The following is a 14,247-nucleotide window of genomic DNA, read 5'->3' on the forward strand; positions in this document are numbered from 1 at the left end:
TACCATTTAATTTTTCAAACAATATATTATAATTAAATTTATTTTATGTCATAATAATAACAGGAAATTCAAGAGGAAATTATCGAAGAAACTCCTACGAAAAAGATCGTTAAAAGGAAGAAAAAGCCACAGAAAATAATTGATGAAGTTACTGAAGAAATAGTTGAAGAATTGATAATAGAAAAACCAAAGAAAGAAAAAGTTCGACCAGTCACAGATGAAAAGGAAGAAATAGAAATTACTGAAGTTAAAATAGAAGCACCTAGAATCGAAGAAGAAACAATAATCATAGAAGAAGAAGAAGAAATAATAGAAACACCAACTCGTAAAGTAATCAGAAAGAAAATGAAACCTAAAACTAAAGAAAAGGAAGAACAATTAATCGAAGAAATTATAGAAAAACCATCGATGATAGAAAAAGTATCAACTAGTATAAAAGAAACAACTGATGTTGAAATTGTAGAAACACCATTGAAGAAAATAATTAAAAAGAAAACAACTATTGTTAAAGATGATGGTGTACCTGAAGAAATAATAGAAGAATTTATCATAGAAAAACCAAAATTAGAAAAAGCTAAACCAACGATTGAAGAAGAAAGATTGGAAGAAATCATTGAAGTAATTGAAACACCAACTCAGAAAATAATTAAAAAGAAAAAACCAAGAAAACAAGATCAAGCTATGGTTGTTACTCAAGAAATAATAGAAAAAACATCTGACGAAAGTCAAATTATGAAAGATCAACAAATAGTTGAGATTGTTGAAACACCATCGAAAAAAGTCATCAAAAAGAAGAAAAGTACAATTTCGGAATCTGGAATACCTGAGGAACGTATTGAAGAAATTGTTATTGAAAAACCAATAACTGCTGAAGCATTGGAAGAAATTATTTTGAAGGAAGGTATACAAATTACAGAAATAATAACTGCATCTTATACAGATGAGTTACCACAACGAGAAAAAATATCACCAGAAGAAGCAATCAAAACCAAACTTGAAGAAGAAAAAGAAAAAGTCAAGGTAATCGATGTCACTGTTAAAAAAGCACCAAAGAAAAAGAAAAAAGCTGATGACGTTGAAGAACAAGTAGTCGAGGAATTGGTCGAAGAAATCATTTCGAAAAAACCTGAAAAGAAGAAAGTTCAACCAACTGTTACAACTGAAGAAGGTGTAGAAATAACTGAAATAATTTCAGAAGATACAATTGAATCGATTCCAGAATTAAAAGTTAAGAAAGATGTTGCTAAAAAGAAAGAAGAAATAATTGAAGAAAAGATTACAAAGGATCAAGTTATAGTAATGAAAGCTCCGAAGGAAACTAAAGAAGAAATAACAGAAATAATTGAAGAGCCTTTCGAAACGGAAAAACCAAAAGAGGAAAAAGCAATTGTACTTGAAGAAGATAAAAAAGAAACACCAAAGACAACAAAGATTTCGATTAAAAAGGCACCAAAGAAACCTGAAAAGGTTCAAGAAGAAATTCCTAAGAAAAAGGTTACGTTTGATGAAAGGAAAGCTGTTGAAGAAGAAGAGGAAAAACCTGAAGAAATAATTGAAGAAATTCCATTGAAAAAAGATAAACCAGAAAAAGCGGCAACTGAAGTTATTCCTAAAGAAGGTATTGAAATTACTGAAGTAATAACTGAAATAATTTCGCAAGAATTACCTGAAGATAAAATCCCAGAGGATCAGGCTCGTCCTATAACGAAGAAAGAAGAAAAAGTGAAGGTAACGAAAACTCGTGCACAAAAATTCCCCAAAAAACAGGAAGAGGAACAACAGGAGGATATCGTGAAAGAACTTAAATTGGATGAACCAATTAAGGAACAACAGAAGACAACGATCATAACTCAAGAAGGTATTGAAACAACTGAAGTAATTACAGATGTTATGACGAGTGAAATACCAACAGAAGAAATACCAAAGAAAGAAAAAGGAATTCCAATTGAAGAAAAACCACAAGAAAAACCTGAAATAACAGAAGTGTCTGTTAAAAAGGCACCTAAAAAGAAACCCAAAGAAGAAAAACCGAAACCAGAAATTAAAGAAGAAAAACCAGAAATTAAAGAAGAAAAACCAGAAATTAAAGAAGAAAAACCAGAAATAGTTGAAGACATTAAAGAAGAAAAACCAGAAAAAGTTGAAGAAATTAAAGAAGAAAAACCTGTTGAGATTGAGGAAGTACCCAAAGTCGAAGAGAAACCTGAAATTAAACCTGAAAAATTAAAGAAAAAACGGGTAAGTAAGTCAGATGTTACACCAGTCCCAGAAGAAGTTCCTAAACATGTTGAAGAAGAGGAAAAGGTTCAACCAGAAAAACCAGAAGAAATTAAGAAAGAAGAAGAAAAGCCTGTACCAGAAGAAGTCAAAGAAAAACCTGTTCCTAAAAAAGAAGAAAAAGAAGGTTCCTAAAAAAGATGAAATTGAAGAATGGGTTGAGCCAGAATACGAAAGACCAGTGTTGGAACCAATGCCAGAAAAAATACAATGGGAACCAACGAAAAAGAAGAAGGAGAAGAAACCTTTAGCTCCAGAACTTCAGAAATTAGTTCCACAAAAGATAGAAAGAAAAGAAATAAAACCAACGAAATTGAAATTTACGGAACCTCAAGAAACTGTACAATTTGGTTCGATCAAATTGAAGAAAGTAGTAACGCCGAAGAAAAAGGAAGCTGAAGTTGCAAAAATACCTAAAATATTATTACGCAGTAGAATCACATTTATTGGTGATTATCCACCAGAAATACAGAAACCACAAATCACATTACTCGAAGAAAATCCTATTCAAGTTGGTGTTCTATCGAGAAACGTGGAAGAAGCAATGACGGTATTAAAGAGAAAGTTCAAGAAGACCAAATTACCGGAAAAAGTAATTACGGAACTTGAGAAGTTGGACCAAGAATTTGAAAAATTGAAAGAAATTCCTTTGGAAGAAATAGAAGACAAATCGATTTACGAACGTAAACCGAAAAAGAAGAAGGAAGAATCGGAGGAACCAAAGAAATTGGTCAAACAGAAAGGTAAAGTTCCTGAAAAGGAAGAACCCCAACCTGAAGAAATTAAATTAAAGAAAGTACCCACAAAAGAAGTGGAAGAAACAGAAGAGACTCCAAAGAAACCTGTGAAAGAAGTTGAAGAAAAGGAAGAACCAAAAGAGAAGAAACGAAAACCAAAAGTAAAACTGGAACACGAAGATTTCAAACCAACCGAATTTGATAGACCGGAACTTGAAAAGTATGTACCAGAAGAAATTGAGAAATCTGAAGAACCAAAACCAGAACCGAAACCAAAACCATACGTTAAAGAAAAACGTAAGAAACCTGATCAAGAAATCGAAGAAGTTCCAATTATTCCGGGCAAACCAAAATCACCAGAACCAGAGGAAGAACCCGAGGTGAAGTTTAGAATACCCCAGAAAGAAAAACCGGAAGAGGAACCTGAAACGATTAAACTAAAGGGATGGAAAAAAGACAAACCAGAAGATGAGGGTACAGAAGAATTCCCTAAAGAGGAAGAGGAAGAAGTTCAAAAAGTTCCAAAAGATGAAACGGAAGAAGTTACAATAAGGCCCAAAAAGAAAGAAAAGAAACCCAAAAAGAAACCTACAGAAGAGGTTCCTGAAGAAGTAACGATTGAGAAACCTGTTGTTCCGGAGGACGAGAAGAAAGAGGAAGAGGTAGAAGAAGTTACCTTGAAGAAAAAACCAAAGAAAAAGCCAGTTCCTGAAGAAGTAACTGAGGAAGTAGTCTTGCAAAAGCCTGAGCCTAAAGAAGATGTTCCAGAACCAATTACTGAAGAAGTCGAGGTAAAGAAAAAACCAAAGAAGAAGCCTATAAAGGAAGAAGAAGCTGCTGATGAAGTTATTATCAAAAAGCCTGTAGTTGTTGAAGAAGAAAAGGAAGAAATAACAGAAGAAATTACAATAAAGAAAAAACCAAGGAAAAAGCCAGTTCCTGAAGAAGTTCCTGAAGAAATTGTCTTGAAAAAGGTTGAACCCAAAGAAGAGGAAAAAGCTCCAGAACCAGTAACTGAAGAAGTAACGATAAAGAAAAAGCCAAAGAAGAAACCTGTAAAGGAAGAAGCACCTGATGAGATTACGATTGAAAAACCTGTTGTTACAGAAGAAAAGGAAGTAATAGAAGAAGTTACTTTGAAGAAAAAACCAAAGAAAAAGCCTGTTCCTGAAGAAGTGGTTGAAGAGAAAGTACTGAAGAAACCAGAACCTGAAAAGGAAGAGAAGGTTCCTGAAGAAGTAACCGAAGAAGTAGCAATAAAAGAAGAAACCAAAGAAGAAGCCAGTAACTGAAGAAGCAGCTGATGAAGTTGTTATCAAAAAGCCTGTTGTTGTGGAAGAAGTAAAAGAAGAGATTACAGAGGAAATTGTCTTAAAGAAAAAACCAAAAGAGGAACCAGTTCCCGAAGAAGTGACCGAGGAAATCGTATTGAAAAAACCAGAACCTAAAGATGTTCCTGAAGAAGTAACGGAAGAAGTTGCAATAAAGAAAAAACCAAAGAAGAAGCCAGCAACTGAAGAAGCAGCTGATGAAGTTGTTATCAAAAAGCCTGTTGTTGTGGAAGAAGTAAAAGAAGAGATTACAGAGGAAATTGTCTTAAAGAAAAAACCAAAAGAAGAACCAGTTCCCGAAGAAGTGACCGAAGAAATCGTATTGAAAAAACCAGAGCCTAAAGAAGTTCCTGAAGAAGTAACAGAAGAAGTTGCAATCAAGAAAAAGCCAAAGAAGAAGTCTGTAAAGGAAGAAGTTGCTGATGAGGTGACTATTAAGAAACCTGTTGTTGTGGAAGAGAAAAAAGAAGAGGTGATAGAAGAGGTCACATTAAAGAAAAAGCCAAAGAAGGAACCGGTTCCTGAAGAAGTCACAGAGGAAATAGTTTTGAAAAAACCAGAACCTAAAGAGGAAGAAAAGGCTCCTGAAGAGGTAACCGAAGAAATTGCAATAAAGAAGAAACCAAAGAAGAAACCAGTAACTGAAGAAGCTGCTGATGAGGTGACCATCAAGAAACCTGTTGTTGTAGAAGAGAAAAAAGAAGAGGTGATAGAAGAGGTCACATTAAAGAAAAAGCCAAAGAAGGAACCAGTTCCTGAAGAAGTCACAGAGGAAATAGTTTTGAAAAAACCAGAACCTAAAGAGGAAGAAAAGACTCCTGAAGAGGTAACCGAAGAAATTGCAATAAAGAAGAAACCAAAGAAGAAACCAGTAACTGAAGAAGCTGCTGATGAGGTGACCATCAAGAAACCTGTTGTTGTAGAAGAGAAAAAAGAAGAGGTGATAGAAGAGGTCACATTAAAGAAAAAGCCAAAGAAGGAACCAGTTCCCGAAGAAGTCGAGGAGGAAATAGTTTTGAAAAAACCAGAACCTAAAAAGGAAGAAAAGGCTCCTGAAGAGGTAACCGAAGAAATTGCAATAAAGAAGAAACCAAAGAAGAAACCAGTAACTGAAGAAGCTGCTGATGAGGTGACCATCAAGAAACCTGTTGTTGTAGAAGAGAAAAAAGAAGAGGTGATAGAAGAGGTCACATTAAAGAAAAAGCCAAAGAAGGAACCAGTTCCCGAAGAAGTCGAGGAGGAAATAGTTTTGAAAAAACCAGAACCTAAAAAGGAAGAAAAGACTCCTGAAGAGGTAACCGAAGAAATTGCAATAAAGAAGAAACCAAAGAAGAAACCAGTAACTGAAGAAGCTGCTGATGAGGTGACCATCAAGAAACCTGTTGTTGTAGAAGAGAAAAAAGAAGAGGTGATAGAAGAGGTCACATTAAAGAAAAAGCCGAAAAAGGAACCAGTTCCCGAAGAAGTCGAAGAGGAAATAGTTTTGAAAAAACCAGAACCTAAAAAGGAAGAAAAGGCTCCTGAAGAAGTTACTGAAGAAATTGCGATAAAGAAGAAACCTAAAAAGAAACCCGTAACCGAAGAAGCTGCTGATGAGGTTACAATTAAGAAACCTGTTGTTGTCGAAGAGAAAAAAGAAGAGCCAGTTGAGGAAATTACTCTGAAAAAGAAACCAAAGAAAGAACCAGTTCCTGAAGAAGTTACTGAAGAGGTTGTAATTAAAAAACTGGAACCAAAAAAAGAAGAAAAGGCTCCTGAAGAAGTTACTGAAGAAATTGCAATTAAGAAAAAACCAAAGAAGAAGCCAGTAACTGAAGAAGCTGCTGATGAGGTAACTATTAAGAAACCTGTTGTTGTTGAAGAGGAAAAAGAAGTGCCAGTAGAAGAAATTACTCTGAAAAAGAAACCAAAGAAAAACCATCTGTTACTGAAGAAATTGAAGAAACTGAAGTAACTTTAAAGAAAGCAGAGAAAAAAGTAACGAAGGAGGATGAAGTGCAAGCTGATATCACGTTAAAGAAAAAGAAAGAAGTTAAACCTAAAGTAGAAGATGAAGAAGCAGATGAATTAACGATCCAACGGAAGGAAGAAATAGAAGAACCGGTGGAAGAAGAATTGATTGGTGAATTTACAATTAAACGTAAACCACCGAAACAAGCACCTAAACAAGTCGAAGAATTGTATGAAGATGTTACATTACGTAAATTACGACCTAAAAGAAAACCTAGAACAGATATTAAAGAAGTTACTGAGGTAGAAAACGTAACATTTAGACCACGCCGTACCAAAACTAAAGAAGATGTTGAACAAGAGTTTAAAATCTCACTTAACACATACGAAGAAGAAGATATTTCTATGTCTGGTAAAGTTCGTTTAAAACCAAAGAAACGTCCAATGACATATTCGGAAGAAACTGGTGAAGAAACGATTCGACTTATTCAAGAAGTTGAAGATGATTCTGGTCCTGTCATAGAAGAAATCATTGATGAATCTGATGAAGAGGGTAAAGGTGAATATAGTATTGAAGAATTGGAAACCGATGAAATGAAACTTCCTTTGAGAAGAAAAGTCAAGAAACAACCTCGTCCATACTCTGTAGAAGAATTCGAGGAAGGAGATGTACAAATGAAACTGAAACGTGAAAGAAAATACTCGTACGAGGAAACAGATGAATCCTTGGCTTTGAAATTAAAAGCTAAAAGACGTCCATCTACTTACGATGAAGGTTTGATAATATACTTTGTACCATTGTTCGCTTTTGCAATTAATATTTTCATTTTTATGTAATATATATATATATATACTTTCAGCTTCATCATAAATATTCGTTACTTCTAACATATTTCAGTTCCAGTTAACATCGCGAATACATCATTCCTTCTTTAGGTATCCAAAATTTCATTCGATCCTCATACTAAAAAACTTGCGATGAAAAGCATATCGGTTTTAAAAATAAAAATAAAATAAATAAATAAATAAACAATAAGAACTATCATCGTCATTATATTATAAATAACAGTTGCTTAGCTACATTTAATAATTAATTCATTTTTGTTGTACGACATTTCACATTAAAATGTAAAATTACAGAAGAAGCAACACTTAGCATCACCAGGGAAGAAGATATTTACGAAGAAGGTAAAATATAATCATAAGCATACTCACACATAAAAATATACATTATTTTATTAAATTTTATATCATTTTTTTTAGATGTGGAGTATGTTGTTCGTGATGGTGATACGATGTATTCAATTTGTTCATACGTAGCAGAAACAGATGAAGCAATTAATCTTGTTGAAGGTGAAAAAGTATACATAATTGGTAAGCATTACACACTTATAAATTATAACTATTTAATAAATAATAAAAAACATACGCATATAATTATATTGTATTTTTTAGATCATACAAATCAAGACTGGTGGTTTGTAAAGAAAAATTTAACAGAAGAAAAAGGATGGGTACCAGCGCAATATTTGTTAGATGAAGTACATTACACTATTTATTTACAACGTAAATTACACGAAAAGATCGACAAATTACCTGTATTTGAAAGTAAGTTCCGTTATATTGAAAAAACCATAGTAAAATGATTGAAATAATAAAACTAATATTGTTAATTTTGAATATAGAACCAGCACCAGGAGAAAAGGCATCTGCTCCAAGATTTATTGAAAAATTACAACCAATTCATACACCGGATGGATATACAGTACAATTCGAATGTCAAGTAGAAGGTGTACCAAGACCTCAAATAACTTGGTTCCGCCAAACAGCCATCATTAAACCATCACCAGACTTCCAAATTTATTATGATGATGATAATGTAGCAACTTTAATTATCAGAGAAGTTTTCCCCGAAGATGCAGGTACATTTACTTGCGTTGCCAAGAATACTGCAGGATTTGCATCTAGCACGACGGAATTAATAGTGGAAGCTCCTTTATCTGACCATGGTTCAGACTTAACTGGACCATCCAGGAAAAGTTTGTCGAGGTATTTAAATTTGCTAATAATTTTTACCAATTATGATAATAAGTTCATGCACAGTGAGGGTTAAAATTTGTCGTATAGCTAAAAGATTAATTAATTATCTCATTTTCTTTACAGAGAATCTTCCCTTGCTGATATTCTCGAAGGAATTCCACCAACTTTCTCTCGAAAACCAAAAGCAAAATATGTCAACGAAGGTGATGATGTGATACTTGAAAGTCGTCTGGTAGCAGTACCAGAACCTGAAATAACATGGTATTACAAGGATACGCAGATAACCAGCAAAGAAAATATTGTCATCACGAGTGAAAGTGATATGCACATGTATTGTAGTATAGTCAAAATTTCTAAAGTACAGAAAAAACAAGAAGGAAGGTATAAAATTGTTGCTAAAAATAGAGAGGGTGAGGCTAGCATCGAAATACCTTTGAAGGTAAGTAACAAATTATATAAAAATAAAAATATAGAAAATCTTAAAATATAATTTTAATTATAGGTCAAAACTAAAGACAACGAACCACCAGAAATATTAGAACCATTACAATCATATGTTGTACGAGAAGGAGAAACCGTTGTGTTATCAACTCAAATTGTTGGTAATCCAGCACCAAAAATAGTATGGTATAAAGATGGCAAACCGATTAAAGATTTAACACCGCAACAAGATGGTCATGTTAATACATTGACCATAATACAACCAAAATCAGAAAATTCAGGAGAATATTCTGTCGTTGCTACTAATAATCTTGGCAAAGCTGAAACTCAAGCAACATTGATGGTTGAAAGTAAGATAATATTTCATATTACATATTCAATCATTCATAATTGCTATACATACATTTTCTATGAATCATTATGCTTCTTAATTTAATCATTTTTAACAATCACAATCTATTAACTATCTGTTCATACTGATGACGAGCATTTTGCACTAACATTACCAAATGCTTTACTAATATGCATTTCAGTGATTCTACATCTCAAGTCTGCCTTGCTTATTAACATTGAACAGCAAGAAGAAGAATTCTGCATCTTATCTTCTAAGGGTATGGGACTTTTTTGCTTATATTTTCATCTTTTAATTCTATTATTTAACAAGGAAAAGTATTAAAGTTCTATTTTAAAAAAAAATGTATATAATTTATAGAAATACCAAGTGGTGCACCCGAACCACCATTATTTACTGAAAGATTCCAAGAAGTTGTAGTACCGGAAAAAGGTACCTTCAAACTTGTTGCAAAAGTTACTGGAAATCCTGTCCCAGAAATAACTTGGTTAAGGCAAGTAAAAATTCATATTTTATATATTTTTAATAATTAAATATAAATAACATGTGTATATAACATTGTGTAAATTTGACTTCAATAGAAATAACGAGCCATTGGAAAAATCACCAAATCTAAAAATAAGTTACGACGGGGAAAATATTTCTCTTGAAATTAAAAATGCTGATTCGGAAACAGATTCTGGAGATTATAAATGTGTTGCCAGTAATCCAGTTGGAAAGGCTTCACATGGAGCTAAAGTTACCGTAGATGTTGATAAAGTAACGTTTACAAAAGAAATTAAAAGAAAAAGTGACAGTTGACGAATACAAAATGCTAGAACTTGTATGTGAAACCTCACATACGGTTTCTACAACATGGTGGCATAATGAAAAAGAAATCAGTGGTATGGATCATCGTGAGATTGTTCAAGAAGGACGAGTTCATAAACTGATCATCAAAAAGACAAATGCAATAGATGAAGGCACATACAAGTGTACTGTCAAAAATCAGACAACATCTAGCACTGTCACTGTCAAACGTATGTATCTTAATTACACTGTACTTTAGATTTGTTTCTAGATTATAAATAAACCATGAATATACTTCATTTTTACAGCTGCTAAACCTGAGTTTACAAGAAAGTTACAAGACTTTGAAGTGAAGGAACGTGAAACAGCAATTTTAGAAGTTGAAATAACATCTGAGACTGTCGATGTTGAATGGTATAAAGATGGAGTACCATTGAAACCGAGCAATGAAAAACTAGACTTTGTAAAAGAAGGCACCGTAAGAAAATTACTTATCAGAAGTACATCGGTTCATGATGAAGGAGAATACACGTGTACGTTACTTAATCAACAATGTACAGCTGAAGTTACTGTTGTTGGTATGTATTTGTTTATTTCTTTAAATAATATTTATATTTACTTATAAAGAACAGTATAATAAGACATGTAATTAATGTATTTCAGAATTACCACCAGAAATTATTACTAAGATGCAAGATGTGACAATAGCTAGAGGAGAGAAAGCTATTTTCGATATTGAATTGACCAAAGGTGATGCATTAGTGCGCTGGTTTAAGGATAATCAAGAATTACAATTCTCAGAACATGTGCAACTTTCTATCGATGGCAAGAGACAAAAATTGAAGATCTATGATACAGAATCTGAAGATGCAGGTGTCTATTCTTGTCAAGTTGGAGAACAAACATCTTCAGCTAAATTAATTGTCGAAGAACCTGGTGTAGATTTTATTGCTAAATTACCAGATGTTACGTTGGTACCATTGAATAAAGATGCTACTTTCCTTATTGAAATATCTCAATCAAATATTCCAGTCACATGGTTAAGGTATATATAATAATTATTTTCTTTTTACATATTGTATATAAATCTTATGCATTTTACAATTGTAATAAAATTTTGATTTTATAGAAAAGGAGAAATCATCAAAAAGTCTGAAAAATATGTTATTATTGATGAGGATAATGTAAAGAAACTAATCGTGAAAAAATGTACGACAGAAGATATTGCAGAATACACAGCTGTTGTAACAAATGTAAAAACATCATCAAGATTAAAAGTTGAAGTTATAGAAACACCACCAAAGATTAATCCAAATACTCAGACGAAATATACAGTGAACAAAGAAGATGACATCGAAATTATAGTTAAATTCACAGCAACACCAATGCCAACAGATGAATGGACTGTTGATGGTCGTATTGTTACAAAATCTAAAAGAATTACTCCTTCGATAGATGAAGAATCTGCTGTGTTAACTATTACAAAAGTACAGGAAGAAGATGTTGGTGATTACAACTTGAGACTATTCAACCCACATGGTGATACTTCTATAGTAATAAGTGTTGCAATTGCTCGTAAGTAAAAACCTTTAATGCAAATAATAATGGATTTCTATATCATAAATTTGAGATAATTCTACACATTAACTGCCTACTTAAAAAAAATTATTTATATTCAGAACCACCCAGCAAACCAGGTACTCCAGAACCTTTAGAATTAACAGATGAAAGCATTACATTACATTGGAAAAAACCAGAATCAGATGGAAACTTGCCAATTACAGAATACATTTTAGAATACCATGAGAAAGTTGAAACTTCGTAAGTATTCTAAAAAATATTATTATTGTATATATCTTTACATGATTCATAATTTTTTATTACAATTTTTACATATATGCAATTGCTTATTTTTAGATGGATCAAAGTTACAGAAAAGATTACCGAAACAAGTCATAAAGTAACAAAATTAACAACAAACAAGGAATATACTTTCCGTGTAACAGCTGTTAATAAAATAGGTCTTAGCGAATCATCTTCAGAATCACCATATTTCAAAATTGTAAAACCATCAGAATTAGAGCCACCAATTATTTTAGAACCACTGAAAAGTGTAAGTGTAGGTTTAAAACAAAGTGTAACACTTTCTTGTGTTATTGGTGGATCACCAGCACCGGAAATTACGTGGTATGTAATTTTATTCATACAATTATATATATTACATATAAATATTTATAATATATGAATTATTCATTATTTGAATTTTTTTCCATTAGGTTCAAGAATAATCAACCGTTTGCTAATGCTAATATGACTTATGAAAATCGTGTTGCAAAATATACAATTTTGGAAACAACAGAAACATCTTCAGCAACATTTACTGTAAAAGCAGAAAATGAAGTTGGTACTGCAGAAACCACATGTGAATTGAAGATACAAGAGCCACCAAAATTGACTGTCGATGAAACATTGGCGAATCAAAAACTACCTGTTAGTTCAGAATGGAAGATTGATGTTCAAACCAGTGGTTTCCCAACACCAGAAGTATCATGGGCGAAGAATAGTCAAAAGATAATGGATAAACGAGTATCAACTCATACTGTAGAGAAAATTTCTACTATTTCTATTAACTCTATTATCAGAGAAGATACTGGTACCTATACAGCAGAAGCAATTAATGAAGTTGGTACTTCTTCTCTAGATGTTCACCTCAAAGTTATAGGTAAATAAAAATGACAAATAACTTATATCTTTTTATCAATTATATTTTACATTTGAAATAATTTTATTTTTTAGATAAACCAGGTAAACCTCAAGGACCGATAATTACAAAAGAAATCAGGCAAGATCGTATCACAGTTGAATGGAAAGCACCAATTGATGACGGTGGTATTGAAATAGAAAAATATACTATTGAAAAATGTGAAACATCTAAGATGGATTGGACGAAAGTAGCTGACGTTGATAAAGACATAGAAAGTTTCTGTGTACAAAAGTTACAATTAGAAGTAGAATATATGTTCAGAGTAATTGCTAAAAATTCTGTAGGTGCATCAGAACCTTTAGAATCTGAACCAGTAAAGACAAGAAAGACCCATGGTACATAGTCTTAGATTATATTTACAAATACTTAATATATTTATATTTATATTATTATATTCTATTCTTTGTTTCTATTTAATTTTCATAGATCCACCTGGACCACCAAGAGGACCTTTAGAGGTTTCTGGTATGACTAAAACATCATTCACAATAAAATGGCAAGCTCCAGAAAATGATGGTGGTTCGCCAATCATGGATTACACCGTTGAAATGACAGAGTCATCAAAGAAAACATGGCAAAAGGTATATATACATAAATTATAAAAATCTCAAATGTTTATTTTGAAAATATAGAATTAAATAAAAAATAATTGAATTATAGGTGGGCAACACAAAGGCTGAGGTGACAAACATCAGCGTATCAAACCTAAAAACCGATATGGCATACGATTTTAGAATAACAGCAAGAAATAAAATTGGAATAAGTGAACCGTACATCTCCGAGGAACCAATAGTAGCTGGCAAGAGAGCAAGTAAGTAATAATAATTATAAAATAAATTAATGAATATAAAAAAATGTAATTTACGACTGTAGAAAATCATTGCTACGCTTATAAAATTATTTCTTATTATTTATTAAAATTTTGCTACTTTAATGCTTATACCTTTGCTTTTGCTTTTGCTTAGAAATAACAAAGCTTACAGATAGCAGCTTATATGCATTACTAGGCATATTTCCACCATCAAAAGTTGTTTTAAGTAAAAGTAAGTAGATTGCTTGTTTTAATATGCTCATCACAATGTCAATATTAATCGTTTTTAATATAATAATAATAACAAACTAATTTATAGAACAATGTAATAAATATATATTCTATATTTTTAGCTCCACCATCTAGTCCTCTCAATGTCAAAGTAATAAACTTTACAAGTAAAAGTGTAACACTTACATGGTTCCCGCCAGCTAATAATGGAGGAACAGAACTTACAGGTAATGAATAAATTTATTCTCTAATTTATTATAAAATAATATTATATGTGTATATTTATATACATATATATTTCTTCTCCAAATATCCAACAGGTTACATTATCGAAAAACGACCATTAATTGGTAAAGGTTCAAGATGGATAAAGGTCGTTACTTTGGAAGCTACAACTCACCAATATTGCATTGAAAATTTGAAGGAAAGTGAATTTTTGTTCAGAGTATTTGCTGAGAACAGTATGGGTCTCAGTTTACCTACAAACTCAGAACCAGTTACTCTTAAAACTCATGCTAGTATGT

General features: G+C 32.2%; 1 protein-coding gene and 1 long non-coding RNA gene across 2 annotated transcripts in view; one reads left to right on the forward strand and one right to left on the reverse strand.

The window, feature by feature from the left end:
• The window catches only part of LOC107074638 (sallimus), a 138,040-nt gene that overhangs the window by 121,959 nt on the left and 1,834 nt on the right, over window positions 1-14,247 (forward strand). The window contains 25 exon segments of the mRNA XM_089179482.1: window positions 64-2,382; window positions 2,384-4,069; window positions 4,746-6,264; window positions 6,267-7,070; window positions 7,436-7,483; window positions 7,559-7,669; window positions 7,751-7,903; window positions 7,981-8,344; window positions 8,459-8,774; window positions 8,838-9,126; window positions 9,489-9,621; window positions 9,710-9,899; window positions 9,901-10,147; window positions 10,226-10,495; window positions 10,581-10,962; window positions 11,047-11,492; window positions 11,597-11,738; window positions 11,835-12,104; window positions 12,194-12,639; window positions 12,714-13,016; window positions 13,108-13,262; window positions 13,342-13,492; window positions 13,647-13,724; window positions 13,846-13,950; window positions 14,044-14,241. Of these exon segments, the coding sequence (XP_089035608.1) occupies window positions 64-2,382; window positions 2,384-4,069; window positions 4,746-6,264; window positions 6,267-7,070; window positions 7,436-7,483; window positions 7,559-7,669; window positions 7,751-7,903; window positions 7,981-8,344; window positions 8,459-8,774; window positions 8,838-9,126; window positions 9,489-9,621; window positions 9,710-9,899; window positions 9,901-10,147; window positions 10,226-10,495; window positions 10,581-10,962; window positions 11,047-11,492; window positions 11,597-11,738; window positions 11,835-12,104; window positions 12,194-12,639; window positions 12,714-13,016; window positions 13,108-13,262; window positions 13,342-13,492; window positions 13,647-13,724; window positions 13,846-13,950; window positions 14,044-14,241 (11,125 nt within the window).
• Window positions 1-14,247, reverse strand: part of LOC107064027 (uncharacterized) — a 39,080-nt gene that overhangs the window by 22,610 nt on the left and 2,223 nt on the right. The window lies entirely within an intron of this gene.

The sequence above is a fragment of the Polistes dominula genome, unplaced genomic scaffold (assembly GCF_049000335.1).
Source record: "Polistes dominula isolate Pdom_NZ unplaced genomic scaffold, Pdom_raw_medaka contig_373, whole genome shotgun sequence".
NCBI lineage: Eukaryota > Metazoa > Arthropoda > Insecta > Hymenoptera > Vespidae > Polistes > Polistes dominula.